Source organism: Macrotis lagotis, chromosome 5 (genome assembly GCF_037893015.1).
Source record: "Macrotis lagotis isolate mMagLag1 chromosome 5, bilby.v1.9.chrom.fasta, whole genome shotgun sequence".
NCBI lineage: Eukaryota > Metazoa > Chordata > Mammalia > Peramelemorphia > Peramelidae > Macrotis > Macrotis lagotis.
The window spans coordinates 220478648-220496490 of NC_133662.1; the positions used below are offsets into that span (position 1 = coordinate 220478648).

The following is a 17843-nucleotide window of genomic DNA, read 5'->3' on the forward strand; positions in this document are numbered from 1 at the left end:
GTGAGCCCGGGAGCCCACCGGGCCTGGGCCGGGGAGCTCCGGGGGCGCCCCTCCGTGCCCGGCCGGCCCCCCTCTCCCCCGCTCCGGCCCGGGGAGCCCCTCTCCCCCCCTTCCCGCGCCCCTTCTCTTGGGGGGTTCGGGAAGCTCTCCTCCGGAGCGCAGGCTTCGGGGCGCCCGGAGTGCGGCCAGACCGGGACCTTGGCGTCCCTGGGCGCGTCCCAAGCGGCTGCTCCGCTGCGGCGGCTCCCGGGAGGCCCGGGCCGGCCGGCCAAGCTCGGGGCTCGGCCCCACGAGGGCCGGCTGCGGACCCCGGGGAGAGCGAACAAAGCGCCCCCGGGGCCTGCGCTGGAGCGTCGGCCGGGGACCCCGCGGCCGCCCGGGCGCGGCACACCTCCCCTTGCACAAGGGAGCCCCCCCAGACCGCCCCCCACCCCGGCCGAGCCCCGCCGCGCGTCTGGGCGCAACAGGCAGGTAGGAGTTGACTTTCAAAACACGCCGGAGTGGGGGGAGCGGAAAGAGGCCGGCGGAGGCGCAGCGCCCGGCCCCGGCCCCGGCCCCGGCCCCGGCCCCGGCCCCGGCCCCGGCCCCGGCCCCGGCCCCGGCCCCGGCCCCGGCCCCGGCCCCGGCCCCGGCCCCGGCCCCGGCAGGGCAGCAGCGCCCGGCCCCAGCCGCCCCCAGCCCGGGACCGCGCCGACCGCCGAGGACACGGAAAGGGGACGGGGGAGAAGCCGCCCCGGAGTGGCTGAGCCGGGTTTCGGGAAGAGTGGAGCCCCGGAGGAAAGAGGGCCTGGCCGGCCTGGAAGCCGACTCCCCCCCCGGCCCCCCCGGGTGGGTGGTGTGTGCCTGTGCGCGCTCCTCGTGGGGACTCAGCCAGGTTTGGCCTCTGGTGTATGTGTGTGCTTGTGGCACTGCGTGTGTGTGTGTGTGTGTGTGTGTGTGTGTGTGTGTGTGTGTGTATCCTCATGGGCAGTTTTTCCAAGTTTTGCCCTTTGTGTTTGTGTGGGTGTGGGTGTGGGTGTGTTTTCCTCGTGGGTAGTTTCCAAGTTTGTGTGTGTGTGTGTGTGTGTGTATGTGTGTGTGTGTGTGTGTGTGTGTGTGTGTGTGTGTGTTCCTCTTGGGCAGTTTTTCCAAGTTTTGCCTTTTGTGTTTCTGTGTGTGTTCCTCATGGGCAGTTTTTCCAAGTTTTGTTTGGTGTGTATCTATGGTGTGTGTGTTCTTGTTCCTCATGGGCAGTTTTTCTAAGTTTTACTCTTAAGGTGTGTGCATGTGTATATGTGGTGTGTCTTCCGTGTGTGTATGTGTGTATTCCTTGTAGGCATGTTTGCCCATGTTGTGTGTGTGTATTTGTTCCTCCTGGGCAGTTTTTTCCAACTCTTGCCCTTGGTGTATGCATGTGTTTGTGGGTCTCTGGGTCAGTCTGTGTGTGTGTGTTCCTCCTGGGCAATTTTTCCCAGTTTTGCCCTTGGTCTTCCCAAAACTCGGTGGCTTCTACATAGTAGGCACCTCCATGCTTCTTGAATCGAATGCATTCACTGCTTGCATTGCATATCTGCAAAGTTGGCAGAATCCTGACTTGTAATGAGAGTGTTAGGTGGTACACGGAGCCGCTAGCCAGGAGGTGTTAGCAGGCATATTATTGGTGGGATTTTTGGTTTTGTTTTTTGTTTTGCTAACTGTCTTGAGAAGGGCAGTGGGAAATGCCTGGCTATTTTTAGCTACTCTTTTTCAAAAGAAAGTAAGTTGTAAAAAGTCTGGTGTTTTCACTGACATGTTTTTAAATTTTGCAGGGGCTGCTGAAAATATTATAACTAGTGTCACTAATCAACAATGCTAATTAGCATTCTCTTTCCAAAGGGTGGGTTGTTTGATTACACGTCTCCTAAGAGTCTTTAAGTGAGATGGCAGAAACTGTCTGAATCTAGGGAGGCATAATTAGCCATTTTATGTAACCACTAATTAGAGTTTTTAGGGTTGAATTAAGTCAATGTGATATCGTTGGGGCTTTGATTTGTGGGAGGAAGCCTGTTCTCCAGTTCAAAGAAACAACACACTCAATGTAATCCATGTCTATAGCCTTCTCAGATTTGGGGGGCTTCACAATGTAATTAGAAAATGATGTAGGTGGTGTTTCCCCATGGTGATGGGAGACCAAAGTGTTGATTCCTAATTTGAAGATGGTGTAGGTGGTATCCCCCCCCCCCTTGATGATGGGGGACCAATGTGCTGATTCTTAATTTGAAAGTAAGAATTTTGTGAGAGCCACATTTGGAGACATCTTTTGCCAGCTAGTATATTCTTAGACATTCATGAATTTGAACTTCCATGGATATATAAAAATAATTTAAATTGTGGACTCCTAAAGGAAAAAAAAAGTAGACTTGCCTATTGTAAAATAAAAAATTCTTTAGTCCAGTCCTGGCTTTGATGGCTCCCCCCCCCCCCATACCCCTTATCATTAAGAGACTGTTGGCCACATTTGTATCTAAGGTCAGGAAATGAAACTGGAAGAATGGATAGATGATGGTTTTGGAGAATTTATGACTTGGCTATCCACCCATTAGTCAAGAACTTTCTCTTGTGAGTCCTGTGTTGCTGTAGAATTTCTAATGAAAGGAATTGAATTAGGCCAATGAAAGTGCAGTTTCTGAGATGGTTGCATTTAGGGTGGGCGGGAACAGAGGCCGACCAGCTGCCCCTAAGGGTCGCTTTGACTTACTGGGGATGGACTCTCTAGCAGAGATCTCCTTTTCACCCGTCTAGTGTGTTACCTTTAAGGATACGGGCATGTTTCGCTGCTGTCGGCTTCAATTCTTGTCATCATTATCATCTCTTACTATGCTGAGCCTTCCCTGTGTCAGACACCCTAGGGAAAGGCATGGAAGAAGAGGGGGAGGAAGAGGGCACACCTGAATAGAAATCATTTGACAGATAAAAATAACACCACCCAAAACTAGAAACTGAAAATAGAATCCTAACCACTTACTGCTGTTCAAACATATATACACCAATGATAAAAGTGTTGCAAAAGGACCCTAGAGAGATTTCATCTCTATTTCAGTGGAGGTTGGAGAAACTTGCTGTTTCCTTTACATGTGACCAGTGGTAAAGAAGCATTCATTTTTGAGTGATTTCATAGAAGCGACTTGGGTTCTTGAATGTACAATAAACATCGTTGAACATTGTCACCAAGCCAGGGGAGATAAGTCCTATGGTAGAGCACAATGAGCCTTGAATTTATGATCAAACCTGGTTTTCAAATCCAGGTGCTCTTGGTAAGAAATAGAGAAATCATTTTGCCTCTTGCCTCTTTGGATCTGTTTTCTCATATATAAAATGAAAGGGCTGGTTATTATGATCCTTAATATTGTTTCCAATCCTAGATTTTATGAGTTATCCATATGCTGTAGATATTTTGGCAAAATTCATGGAAATCTTTGCCACACGTTCTCTCTTCACAATTCTAAGCCAACATAGGCATTCCTGGGCTTCTCCTCCCCCCCCCCCCAGTTTTTCTTTTCTCTCTTCTCCCTCTCTTCCTTTTCTCCCTTGATTCTCCCCACCCTGGCAGTAGGGCATGCTTGATATTGCACCAGTGATTAAGAGTAGTGAAAAGGAATAGATAAGAGAGAACTTATTTTCAAAATGATTATTATAGGTGTGCAGGTTCCAAGAGAGCGAGGCTATGGCTTATCTAACTAATTCCTCCAGTGCTGGCACAGTGGGTGCTTCATATTTGTCAGACTTTAAAATTGCATGGTGGTAGATAGCACTCTCTAAGGAAACATTTAAGTTTCTGCTACCTTAAACTAGGGAGGTTAATTAACCTTCTGAAGTTTCAGAGGCAGCTAAGGAGTTCTGTGAATTGAGTTCTGAGCCTGGGGTCAAGGAGTTATGATTTAGCCATGTTCTATTCATGATTCCATTTGGAGATTTCTTCATTTGAAGTCTCCTTCACTCATTTTACGGACAAGGAAACTGAGGCAGACAGGGTTAAGTGACTTGCCCAGGGTCATACAACTAATAGGTATCTGAATCTAGGCTTGAACTAAGGAAGAACTTTCCTGCTCCAAACACTGGGCCAACTAATCTGCCTTCAGATCCTAGCTACCTGTGTGACTCTGGACAAGTCGCTTAAGAAGCCTCTGTCTGCCTCAGTCATCTTATCTATTAAATGGGGAATTATAATGGTACCCATCTCACAGGGCTGTGGTGAGAATCAGTTGAGAAAACATAAGTAAAATGCTTTGCAAAGATTAAAGTACTATATAAATACTAATATTGGTCTTATTTTGAGACAGCTAGGTGGGTCAGTGAGTGGATAGAGCAATGGGCCTGGAATCAGGAAGACCTGAGATCAAATTTGGCCTCAGCCACTTACTAACTATATGACTCTGAGTAAGTCATTTAACTTCCATTTGCCTTAATCCACTGGAGAAGGAAATGGCAAGTTACTTCAGTAACTTGCAAACCAAACAAACAAACAAAACCCCCAAACCTTCTGAACAACATCAGCATGTTTTAGTCCAAGGGATCACAAAGATTTGGGTTCAGCTGAACAACAAACAACAGATTAGCTGTCTGTAAAAATCAGTGGATGGGCAAAATGGTTCTTAAAGTTCCTTGAATCTCTAAAGTATTAGCAAAGTTCTATGTACATTGTAGCTAGCTGGTGCAGCTACCTCGTATCCATTGCTTCCCTAACTGTAGTTGTCCTCTGGTTTACCAGAGAGATGTTTTGGGTTGTGAAGCTAAATGTAAAACATTCTTTTATATGGCCAGTGGTAAAATCATCATAATTATTATAATGGCAGAATGGCAAAATGATTATAAAATTGAAGATGTATGTATTCCCATAGGGAAGATTGTTTTTGCTTCAAGACATAAGGAAAACCCACAAAATGCAGCTAACTTTTTCAAATCATATATTTAAAGGCAAATCCTCCCATTTGGTATGCTGATGGATGTGATTTCAGTGGGGTGGGGACTCCTTCCACAGATGTACAGGAAGGTGGCTCATTTTACAAATAAGGATGATGAATCCTAGAAAGGTAACAGGATTTATCTGAGATTCCACAGTTAATAAGGAATGGGGAGCCTCTCCAGATTATCATTTTCTCTCTTCCTTCTACCATTCTTAACTCTTCCTTCTTATAAGTTTTCATAGCTAATCCATTCAGAAGTACTCCATTGGCCTCATTTTTTTTAATATCTTGGGTATTGATTTGTTCATTTGTTTCAGTCTCATCTGACTCTTCATGATCCCATTTGGGGTTTTTCTTGGTAATAATCCTAAAGTGATTTGCCATTTCTTTCTCCAGCCCATTCAGATGAGGAAATTGAGGCAAACAGGGTTAAATGACTTGCCCAGGGTCACAGCTAGTAAGTGTCTGAGACTGGATTTGAACTCAAGTTTCCTGACTCCAGATCTGACACTTTATCCATTGTGTCACCTAGATGCCCTTTCTAGCAAAAGAGCTCTTCAATAATGTGTCATGTTAAAGGGAATCAGACTTTGGGCATCATGGGGTGGGGAAAATAAGATCTGAAGGTCGGGGGAAGCCAGCCTTTTATATCATTTATCTTGTATAAATAATTGCTAGCTTACTACTGCTGATTTCTGCCCACTAATGGTCTTTACATTGACTTTTAGGTTATTTTTAATTTTGATTGTTCCAAGATTGTTCTATGATTCCCAGTCATGTTGCCTTACTGGGGGAATGTTAGTTTTTACAGTATCCCACAGTTTGGGATTGTTGAAAATAGTCACCCAAATTTAATGCAGCTCATCTTTTCCTTTTCAATTCTTCACTTGGTTCACTGTAGACAGGCACCAACTCTGTGTGTTTGTGTGTGTGTGTGTGTGTGTGTGTGTGTGTGTGTGTAGATCTAGAGTTAGAAAGGGGCCTTAGAGTCATTCTGTTAAGCTCCCTTATTTTACAGATGAGTAAACTGAGGCTACAAGAGGTTAAGTGACTTGTAGGGGTCACATCCACTGTACCATAAGATATGTAGGTTGTGGGGTTTTTTTGATGTGGCATTGACCTTGAATTCTTGAAGACTGTGCCCCCAGATGGTCTATCATGCTGAAAAGCCTTTCAGTATAGTCCTAGAACTAGACTCCCTGTTTAGAAGGACCAACCTAGCTGAGTTTGGAGAGGCTTATCATCAGTAGAATGACTAAGTGTTTCTTCCTGTGCACATGAGTGTGACCACTCACTGATTAATTTGACAGGCTCCTTGCCTTGCAACATGTCATACCATAGCCTGGGCAATTCATATTTTTCACCTGCTTCTTTACAAGTATCAATGATGGAAAGCAAAATGTCTTTCATGTTTCTAGGAATTTCATTAAAAGAGGCATCATTGTGTCCCGGGGCTCAATACAGCTTGTACAAAGTCATCTGTGATTAGGAACATTTGGAGAACCTCCACATGAATAAAGCTTAGACTTTGCTCAGGGCTTCTTCCTCCATAACATTAAATTACTCATTAAAGGGTAGTTGGGGGTGGGAAGAAAGCCAGTAATACCACTCAAAAGAACTCAGAAGGACCAATACTTGTATTCTAAATTGTTATACTGGGAGATCATCCACACGAGAATGTGAGTTATCCTCGACTTTTCAAATTCAGTCTATGGTTTTTTGTTTTTTTTTGTGATCTTCCTAAGGTAAATAGTCACCTTTAAAACCTAGCCAAACAGAAACTCTGTTTGAAAGAGAGCATCAGTTTTTCAAACCTTTTAAAAATCTTTTCATTGTTTTTGCAGCTATTATTTCCATTATTCATTATCCCCTTTGCTGTGGATTTCTATTTACTTAACCTGGTGTCTATGGCCCCATTCTCCCCCCCCAAAAAAAATATTTTGATCGTTATATTTCAATGTCATTGATTTCCTTTGTGTTTCATTTTGTATATTTAAAATCATTATTCAGAGAAGGGATCTGTAGCTTTTGCTGGACTTTCAAGGGATCTGTGACCCCAAAAAGGTTAGGAACACCTGACTTATCCTTTAAGTGGTACTGCTTCAGTTTTGCTTCATAAAAGTAAATATAACTTTAGGTAAAAATTCTAGGAGGAGCCAGTGAACCTTTTGCTTTTTAGTTTAAAAAGGGTAAGAAGGTCCTTACTGAGAGCTTTATCTTTTGGTAACAGAATCTAAATGGATGTTGTTGTTTAGTCCTTTTTTAGTTGAATCTGATTCTTTGTCGGTGATTTGGGGTTTACTTGGCAAAGAGATTAGAGTAGTTTGCCATTTCTTTCCCTAGTTCATTTTACAAAGGAGGCAAATAGGGAAAGTGATTTGCCCAGGGTCACATAGCTCAGAAGTGAGAAACAATGAAAAGATTTGGAAAAGCCTCTGAAATGAATGAGTTATTTTTGCAGCAGTGAGGATCCAGTTGAGATTATATAGGACAAATTTGTCATGGCCCCAGGCAGTCAGTAGGGTTTTTTTTGTGATGTTCTCCAGCTTTGTTCAATAGCATGAGTAGAAGCTAAGGCAACAGAGAACATCCAAGGCTGAGGTTTCCAGGGCAAGATCAGTACTAGAATAAAGGGACTGAAAAGAGGATGACAAGGTAGAACTGAATAGGTTTACTAAGAGAACAAAATGGAGATGGGAATAGAGCCTAACCAGTGCAAATGATCTGTTTACACAATCTGTAAAAAGGAATAAATTTTACTAAATCAGAGGTGGGGAATGGCTGGTCCAAGGTCAGTGGTACTGTCACAGGTAGGACTTGAAATTCAATAAATCAAGGAGCTAGATGATTTTTAAATTGGTAATTTTGTATGACCCTAGAATGATGTTATAAATATCCAAGTGACCTTTGATGCTTAATTTTTTTTTAGGTTTTTTTTTTTTGCAAGGCAAATGGGAGCTAGGTAATTATTATGTGTCTGAGGCCGGATTTGAACTCAGGTACTCCTGACTCCAGGGCCCATGCTCTATCCACTGTACCACCTAGCTGCCCCCAAGTAACCTTTGAAATGAACTCCAAGGTCCCTTTAGCATTCTAATACTTGGGTAGGTAGGTAGATAAATGATGCAGTAGGGGTTAAGGGATTGCCTGGGGTCAAACAGTAAATATTCCATGTTTGAGACTGGATTTGAACTCAGGTCTTCCTAACTCCAGAGCCAATGTTCTATCCACTGTGCCATCTAGCTGCTCCACATTCTATTATGTATATTTCCAGTCCTACAATTTTATGATTTAAAAATTAAATTGTTGCCAGTGTACTGAGGTGTCATAAAGATATCTTCTGGATTCTGTGTTTCTGCCCTGGATCCCATCCTGTTACTATTTATGGGTATTAGACTATCAGCTCCTTGAGGGCAAGGGCTGTCTTTTGACTTTCTTTGCATACCCCTTGCTTAGAAGTGCCTGACTCCCAGTAGGTGCTTAAATATTTATTGGTTTGAGGAAAAGTTCTCTTTCTTTGCTTTTATTGTATTTCCTGATCATCTCTGCCTCCTGCTTCCTGTAGCTGTTATAACCTTAAGAGCACAACCAATTATCTTGTAAATACCAAAGTTACAGTGATAACCTTCAGGGCATATTTCCTGCTACTTAAGATGACCTGTTGTCCTGATTCTCAAGCCTATTTTAAAATAAATTAACCTGAGTTTTTATGGGTTTGGTGCTGTCTTTACCCTCCTTCCTTTTCCTTAATTTACAGTTGGATTTAATGAGTTAGCAGTTTGGGGCTGCTCTGCATTTTTCTCATTGGAGCTCCTGTAAATTCTTTGACTAAGGATGGTATATTAGAGGAGGAACTGGGTTGTATTTTTGTGATCTTCCGACTTGAGCTGGCTCAGGACTGGGGTGGCAGTGGGTTGGGTGAAGGAAATAATTCTTTAAGTGTTGTGTTCCATGTCTTGGGTATTGTGTTAAGAACTTTTCAAATTTAATCATTTAATCCTTACCATAACCTGTGCAAAAAAGTTGCTATTATTCTCATTTTATAATTGAGGAAACTGAGGCACACAGGTTAAGTGACTTGCCCAGGGTCACACTACTAGTTGGTGTCAGAGACTGGTGTGGAATTAAAGTTTTCCTGATTCCTGGTCCAGTGCTCCATTCATTTTTCCACCTAGCTGCCTCTGTGCATTGTAGAAATGGGTGAGGAAGGGGAATGAATGAATGAGTGAATGAAAAAGCTTTCTTACTCCCTGCCAAACACTACTAAGTGCTTTGAGTTTTCAGTCATTTCTGTTGTGACTGATGCTTTGTGACTCCATCTGAGGTATTCTTGACAAAGATATTGGAGTGGTTTACCATTTCCTTCTCTACTTCATTTTATAGATGAGAAACTGAGGCAAACAGGATTATATGACTTGTCCAAGGTCACACAGCTGGTAAATGTCTGAGGCTGGATTTGAATTCAGGTCTTCCTAATTCCAGGCCTGGTGCTCTAGCTCCCCCAAATATAGGGAATACATATATAGACTGAGAGATAACCCTTGCCCTCTGGAAGATTGCATTTTAAAAGGAGGAAACAACATAGACTGGAAAATGGTAGCTAGGGAAAGCTACTTTGGTTAGAAAGTTATGGGAGTGGAAGGGCGACATAATATAAGGATTCCAGCCTAGAATAAGGGTCATTTAACCTAAAGAAATCAGAGAATGTAATGGGTAGATAACAGACAAGTTGCTGTTAGGGTCCCAAAGAAAGGCAAAGAGCACCTCTGCTTGGTTATCCTTTTACAAGGGTAAACATTTCTTTATTCCAGTTTAATGGAATTTGAACTAAGCCGGCTAGGATTAGACAATTTCTTGGTGGTCTCTAGAGAACAAGACATCCTAGAGCAGAGGTTCTTAATTATTTTGTATGTCCTGTATCCAAGCATGTGCTAATAACATTTAACCACTGAGTTTCAAAAAAAAAAAAAGCACTGGACATGCTTTTAAGTTAAATCTTCATTAATAATGTTTTCTTTATCACTTTCTTAAGCCTATACAATCAACAAAATACCTTGGGCAATTGGGTGAAACCTATGGACCCCTTCCCAGAATAATGTTTTTTAATATATCAAAATAAAATATGTTGGATTAGAAAGAATGCCAACTATTTGGAAATATGATTATAAAAATATTTTAAAACAAGATCTTGGATAACAATTTAAGAGTTTCTGTTCTAGGGAGTAGGTGGAGGCAGGAGAAGGTCCAAGGAGGGTGAACATTGGAAGCAGAAAAGAAGAACCTAATCTTCTCTGTCTTCTGGGAGGTTGGAATTGGGATGGCCAATCCCCATCCCTTTGGCCCTAGTTTATTTAGCTCATTGTCCACACCCAGAAGGGAATAGACTCTATGAATCAAGGATCTTAGATAGGAAAAGAATCATGAATCTGTGTCTTTAAGGGTTTAGCTATTTTGGAAAGGCCCTTGGCACCCAGCAGATCTACTAGTGGAGATGCAGTGACCAGTGAGCAACTTCATTTTTGGAATGGCAATTGCCTGGACCATCCATGATTCCTACCAGTGTATTCTTTGTAGTCTGTCTGCCTACTCTTCCCACTATTGCTGAGTACATTTGTGTTAGCATATGCTCCAAGTTTATGGGAATAGTGTACCTATACTCTGATAGTTTCTACCCACTGGAAATTTGGACTCTTGCCCTGGCTCCCCCAGATCCGATAGCTGATCAAAAGCTTTATGTGACTAGGACCTAGGACTCCCTGCCACTTCCTGGCTATCTTCCCACCATATCCTTGCATGTGACTTGTATTGCCTGGGCCTATCATGATGTCCGGTACCCGTAAGTGTTTAATAAATTCACTCAATTTATTTGTCTTCTATCTATCTACTGGCCTTGCTATGTGATGCAATTAATATCATTGCTTTGAACTAATTGGTTAACTATTAAAGATAAATGAACCAATGGCATAGTCCTAATTTTAGGAATGCAGACTCACTGAGAACAGTACCTTCCTTCTCTGAAGATTCCTAAAAGAGAAAGAAGTATTATATTCTCAGATTAATTCAGTTAGCCTTCTGGGGGTTTGGGGTATAGTACCCCCCTACAATCTGGAAAATCCATATAAAAATTTTTGGCCCTTCATACCAGTGAAGAATTATTATGGTGTTAAAAGATAAAAATATGTTGATATTATATATAATGCCATATAGCTTATGTATTATTGAGTTTTAAAGCTTTTCCTTTGTCATTTTGCTGGTGGAGTTGTATCATCTTTAGCTTCTGCAAAACTCCCTGTAATTTCCATTTAATTTTTTATGCTGATCCACAATATATTGAAACCACGATGGGAAGGTCAAGATGTGGAAAGGGATAATTCTATGTGCAAAATAAATTTGGTACTCTATTTGAGAACCGTACTGCTTTTCATTAATTGTTGTATTTGTCGGGATCCTAGAAGGCCTAGGTTCAAGTTCAAGTTTTGAGATCAGGGGCTGATTAAATTTGTTGCTGTATTATTGTCTAGCATAACGTCCAGTCTGCAGTTGAGTATCAGTTAAGTGCACCTTGAATTGAAATATACTTCATATACTAGAAGGCAGAAAGTCCTTAATCTTCCTAGATTAAGAAACATGAGAGAAAAAGGGAAAAGCAGTTACTGAAACCAAGGGAGGCAAGGCCAACCAGAAGGGGTGTGGTCCCCACAATCTCAGCATTACAGCCATGCCAAAGACTGCAGAAAGATCAGAGAAGATGAAACCTAACAAGAAACTGGCCCATTAGCAAGTCATTTGGGAGTACCATTGGTGACAGGATAAACCAGGATTGGGAGAGGTAGTAAATGGTGAGTTCTCCAGCCAGGTGTGAGTGAAGAGTGAGGAGACAGCAGAGGCTAGAGGCTAGTCTAGCTCCCTCAAAGACAGAATGGGTGATTCTTTTCAGACAGCTTTCACAGGTGTTTTCTTATTTCATCCACAAAATGTGGTGAAGAGGCATTAGCCCAGTTTTATAAAGAAACACAGAAAAGTGATTTATCTAGGACCACATATTTAAGAATCCAGGACTTCTAAATCCCTGGACCTGATACTTTCCAATCAGTTAATAAGAGTAAAATTGTTTGGCACTAGAAAGAAAGTATACAGAGAACACTTTATGTAATCACATTCAAACCTCATAATGCCATAAGGTAGGTGCTAGAACATAATTATTCCAACTTCACAAACGAGGCAAAGGAGGCTGAGCATGACTTGCCAATTGTCCCAGAGTAAAATATCAGAAGTAGAACCCAAGTCTTCCTACCTCACAGTCCTTCACTCATGCTGACATGTAATGACACGATCATAGAAAAGTCTAAAATAAAAGGAAGCATACTTATCATGACATAATATAATAAGTTGCTAGTGGCAGCTATGGAATTATAAAGCTAAATTTCCTTGACAAGTTTGCAGCAAAATGAAGTGAATCCCTACTGAATTTTTTGGAAGATTCTTGGGCTGTTTTTGCTTGTAGTTATTTTGAAGGCTGTACTTTTCTTCTGAATGAGTAGATCTGTTGTTTTTTTCTGTAGAACTTAGTTCTAAAATTTCTTCTATCAATTGATCCAAAGTCATGTATTACTCATCTCCTGGATAATCTGCACTATGCTCAGCTTTGGAGCTACATAGACAAAAAAAGAGTGGAGGGGGGAAGAAATAGCCCCCATCTTCCTTTAATTTAGGGAAATTTTATGTATGCATTACACATATTTTTGTGTATAGGTATATATGTAATCTTCATACATATATATATATATGTGTTCTGTATGTATAAGAATATATCCATATAGACTTACAAATATATATTTTGTTTGTATATGTGTGTATATATATCTATATGCATATGTGTGTACATATAAACTAAGTATAAGGTAATTGGGGTCGGCCTGCTATTTGGGGAGATGGGAAGATCAAGAAAGACTTCAGATAGAATGTGGCTGACCTGAACTTCAAAGAAAGCTAGGGATTCAGTGTGGTATAAGGGCAAGAACCCTGGCTATAAAGGGAATAATGTTTAATGGGAAACTAGGTGATACTATAAATAAAGCTCTGGAGGGAATAATGTCGAATGGGAAGCTAGATGATAATACATACAGTGAATAAAGCATCAACTCTAGAATCAGGTGACCTGAGTTCAAATCTGCCCACAGACTGGGTGACCTTGGACAAGTCACAACTCTGCCTCTCATCCAGAATCATTTCCAGTTGTTCTGATCCATATCTGGTCCCCTGGACCAAGATGAGGAGAAAGTGAACCTAGTGACTTAACACAGCACTCCCATCACCCAAGTCCTAGTCACAGGCATGTCATGGCATCACTTCCCATCTTCTTTGAGAATAGAATAAAGGGCAAGCAACAGCAATAACAATGTTTAATTAATTTAGAAAGGAAGACTGGGGGCAGATTGAGAGAGGCTTTATAAACTAAATAGTAGTTTGTCTTTTTTCCTAAGGTAATAGGGAGTCACTGAACCTTCTTGAGTATGGGAGTAACACAGTAAAACCTGTGCCATAGGTTTTTATCAATTTTGTTAAATATTTCCCAATTACATTTCAATCTGGTTTGTCCTGTGTAGATTGGAGAGGGAAAAGATGTGGGGTAGAAGAGGAGGGGTCCCATGTGAATGGAGAAAAGGGAATTGATGGAAGAGATGTAGTGAGAGAGAATTGAAGAGACTCGGTAAATGATCAAATATGGGGAATTAGGAAGAGTGGGGAGTTGGGCATGATTGCAGAGCTAGGAGCTGAAGGATTGTGGTCCCTCTATAGAAGAAGGACATTTTAGAAGAAGGGGCAGGCTTGGGGGAAAGGTTCCATTTCATACATCCTAAACTGGAGATGCCTATAAAGAGAGATATCTGGGAGGCAACTGACAATATAGATCTGAAACTTAGCAGGAAGGTGGAAGAACAAGGGCAGTTTTGGAGCTACACAGATTAAAAAAAAAAGAATAGAAAAAAAGAAATAGCCCCTGTCTTCTGTTAGTTTAGGGAAATTATAAATACATACATATATATAAAACATATATTTGTGTGTATTGGTATATATATTTCTATATCTATCATCTATCTATCTATCTATCTTTGCTCAATTGCACAGAGACAATAAACCCACAGGAGCTCATGAAACACTGAAAGAGTGATAGACACATCAATTAAAGGGAAGGATGTATACAGGTCCTGTGTTTCTGTGATTCTTCAGCAGAATGGATGCATTTTAAAAATAAGAATTTTTTTAATGAATTGTTAAAATACATGAGAAAGTGTAAGCCAGTTTATAGAGTTGATCTAGACAGGTATGTATAAGGAGCCTGCTTCCAGAGATGGAGGCAGCAACTGGAGTCAGGGCAGCTTGCCTCTATTTGTTTTATCTCTACTTGGTCTGAGTTTGCAATCTTTAGTTTTCTCTGACACACACATAGCTCATTGGTGTTGTCTGTCTTCTCTCCCAGCTCCCATATGGAGCTTCGAACAGGAGCTGTTATGTTTGGATGGTGATGTAAGGAGAGCAGATGACAGATGGAACCACGGTTCCAATGGGATGGGATACAAGGAAGGAAGCAGGGCTTTTGGATCCTGGAGGGTGGGTTCTTTCCTTTTCCAAGAATTCAGGGGCTTTAACATTTTGCTGCATCTGTGAGAATGATCTGTGCACAGCTGCTGAGGTTAAACCTGGCAGGGCTATCCTTGGGACAGTTTTTGTTCTGGAAACTAACCCATTGGTAGGGAGTGCTGGGTGTGGATAGAACAGTAGAGACTTAGCCTGGAACAAGCAGTGGATTTGGAGCCAGATCCGAGTTCAGAACCCCAGTGCTACTCTTTTAGTACCCTTGTGACTGGTCAACTCACACATTTATTTAGCAGCTAGGGAAAGAAAGATTAAAAAAAAAAACAAAGCAAAACAACTAGTCCCTGCCCTCAGGACACTTACAATCAATTGGGTGGATACAACATTTATATAGTTTGCTAAATATAATTTGAGATGGAAGAAATACTTAAAATGAGGGGGTTCAATCTGAAGTTAGCTTTAGATATTTCTATCACTACCACTACTACCTCTGCCAGCACACTTAGTGCCTTCTATAAAATTGTCTCATTCAAGTCTCCTCAACCAGAGGTATCAGATACATAACCCACAACATTCCCAAGTACAGGACAAACCAGATTGAAATGTAATTGGGAATTATTTAACAAAATTGATAAAAATGCGTTAAAATTTAATTTTAGAACTAAATCAATATGTACCCTGTGGAGAGCTTCACATAGGGATTAGTGGCTCTCACCACTGTTTTCAACTACTATGTAGTAGGTGTGGTTAGTCTAGTTTTAGAAATGAAGCACAGTCTCACAGTCATACAAATAGTAAATGTCTGATGCAGGATTTGAACTTGGGTCTTCTTACTTTTTAACCAGGATTCTTTCAGCTTTACCAAATTATTAAAATTTTAAATGAATAGAAACAGATGTAAGAGAAAGGGAAGTTTACTTGGAATATAGATAGAATTTGATCCCTGGTTATTGTGACTTGGGAGTCCAGCTTCAACTTTATGACTTTCTCAATCTCTGAACTGATAAATGATGAAAGTGTGTTCATTCATTGTAATGTCCCTGTTGGACATTTTACAAAATGCCTACCATGTGCTAGGCACTGGAGATACAAAGAAAGGCAGTGTCTGAGACCCGATTTGAACTCAGGTCCTCCTGACTCCAGGGCCAGTGCCCTATCCACTGCACCACCTAGCCGCCCCCCACCCCCACCCCAATCCAAACTCTCAAGAAACTTTTGTTCATTCATTCATCTGAAGAGGTCTCGTGACATCTCGTGACATCTTGATTTGCTTGTGAATTGGATTTAAGTGAAGTAGATTTGCACCAAGTCCTCAGCCTCCCTCTCTTCCATTGAAATTCAGTGGCAAGACAATAAGAAGCTGAGAGTCTGTTGGAGGAGACAATACAGGCATACTGAATTGCAGGATACATACATACATACATACATATATACACTATATATACCCACAAGCTATTTACAGTATAAAATTAGATTGAAGTCATCTCTTCTTGTGAGAGATTTTTTGGAGGAAAAAGTGGTTCCCAGTATCCTTTTCACATATAGAACGTGTATGGTAACTGGGAAATGCATGAGGAGAAAACCTGGAGCTTGATTCATTTCTAGATGCTTAGATAGCATGAATATTAACTTGCCTCTCTACCTTTTATCCACATACTCACTAATCAAAATTCAGAATATTGAGTTGCTGCCCTTTGGATGCTGCTGCTGTAATATTTCCTTTTTCCCCTTTTAGGTGAATGTTGCAGAATAAGATTTCTCTTTCTTTGCCTTTCTTGAGGTTGAAGAGTTGGAAGATCACTCCTTCAATTCCCAGACTCCTCCCCCGTCTCTCAGGAGTGCCAGCCGTGAAAAACACGATATCGGTGGTCCTTTTCTCCCAAGGAAAACCAATACCTGCCCCTTCCCCAAGGGCAAGGTGCTCTCTGCTATGGATACCGAATCTACATACTCTGGATATTCTTACTATTCAAGTCACTCCAAGAAATCTCATAGACAGGGGTAGGTAAACCTTATTGATTATTCACCTCTTTCTTATCTGGGAAATATTCCAGTGTGTGTTTGAGAGCTGCCTCTATCACTGATGCTGTTGAAATTGTTTCACAGGTTAAAACATTTCCAAATTAGAGTGCGGTAGAGTTGGTAGAGCTGGGAGTTTGTCTCCCTTGACAGTACCAGTAACTGGATCTTGAAAGAGCTTTTAAAATGCATGAGGAGTGACTACCCTGCCAAATTAGATTTTATAGCAAAAGATAGTGAATGGCCTCTCGTTCTTCTCATAATTGATTTTAGATTAAGGTTCTTCCTTCAGCTGCAAGGTTTCTTTCAGTTCTGAGAGGATCCTTCCCCTCCTTCAACAATTAACCAAAAATATAAATGAAAAGGGAAGGTGTTAATTTGTTTTCTTTCGTGTCATGAGATTGTTCCTATTAGCTAAGGTGTGTTAGGAGCTGGACTTTGAGGTTCATTTCTTAGTATCTATGTTGGGTCCCAAGATCCTAATAGAGATCCTAAGATTTAGCCTTTGAAGTGGCTTTTTTGGGATCATTTGTCTATCTCATTCATTTGACACCTGAGGAAACTCGGCTCCCCCAGAGAAGGAGAGTGACCTGGTACAGGTCACACAAGAAGAGTGGGATTTGAAACCAGGTCATCTGATTGCAAAACCAGAGCTCTTCTAAATGTACCAATTGCTTGAGCTGGGTCACTGGTTCTGACTGCTCTTATTGCCTGAGCCTACATCAATATCTCCCTCCTGGGTGATGCAGCCTGTGGCTATGGAACAAAGGTCTTTTCTCTGAGTGAAGCTTACTGGCCTATATAAGGTCTATATCAAAACAGCGCTTGGCTATTCAGGGCTATTATAAGCAGTGGAGCTAATTTTACTTGGATCAAAGGGATGACCTGTTCAACATGGTGCTAGGGTGGAGTGCTTTGTTTAGCCATGGTAAGTCTCTGAACTTCTAATAAGGTGTAGGTTACTGTAGCGTATGGGGCAAATAAAATGCATTCGTTCCATAGAACTTCAGAATCAATAATTGAGGTCTTCAGTTAGGGCTCAGAAGAAGCAAGATCCATGGTCAAAAGACTGACAAAATAAATTGGAATGGTATCATGGTATAGCAGGAAACAGAGAAGCAAACATGCAGAAGTCTTGGCCAAGTTTTAGCTTTGAGCATGTAACTTTGGACAATGGGTTCCTGGATCATGGGTTCCTCTTCAGTGAAATAGGGCTGATAATTCCTGCTTTATTGCCTTTTCAGGGAGTTTAAGGAATATCAAATTGATAATGTATGTGAAAGCACTTTGTTGTCATTATTATTT

The 17843-nt window shown here is 41.6% G+C and overlaps 1 protein-coding gene across 3 annotated transcripts in view; it reads left to right on the forward strand.

Annotated features, from left to right (window-relative positions):
* The window catches only part of VANGL1 (VANGL planar cell polarity protein 1), a 77497-nt gene that overhangs the window by 61 nt on the left and 59593 nt on the right, over positions 1-17843 (forward strand). Inside the window, exon 2 of one of the 3 annotated variants that reach the window (XM_074188513.1) lies at positions 16300-16520. In XM_074188513.1, the coding sequence (XP_074044614.1) occupies positions 16450-16520 (71 nt within the window). In that variant the 5' untranslated portion in view covers positions 16300-16449. Of the gene's footprint in view, positions 1-787; positions 16521-17843 lie in introns of those variants that run through there. The other 2 variants (XM_074188512.1, XM_074188514.1) reach the window with 2 other exon arrangements.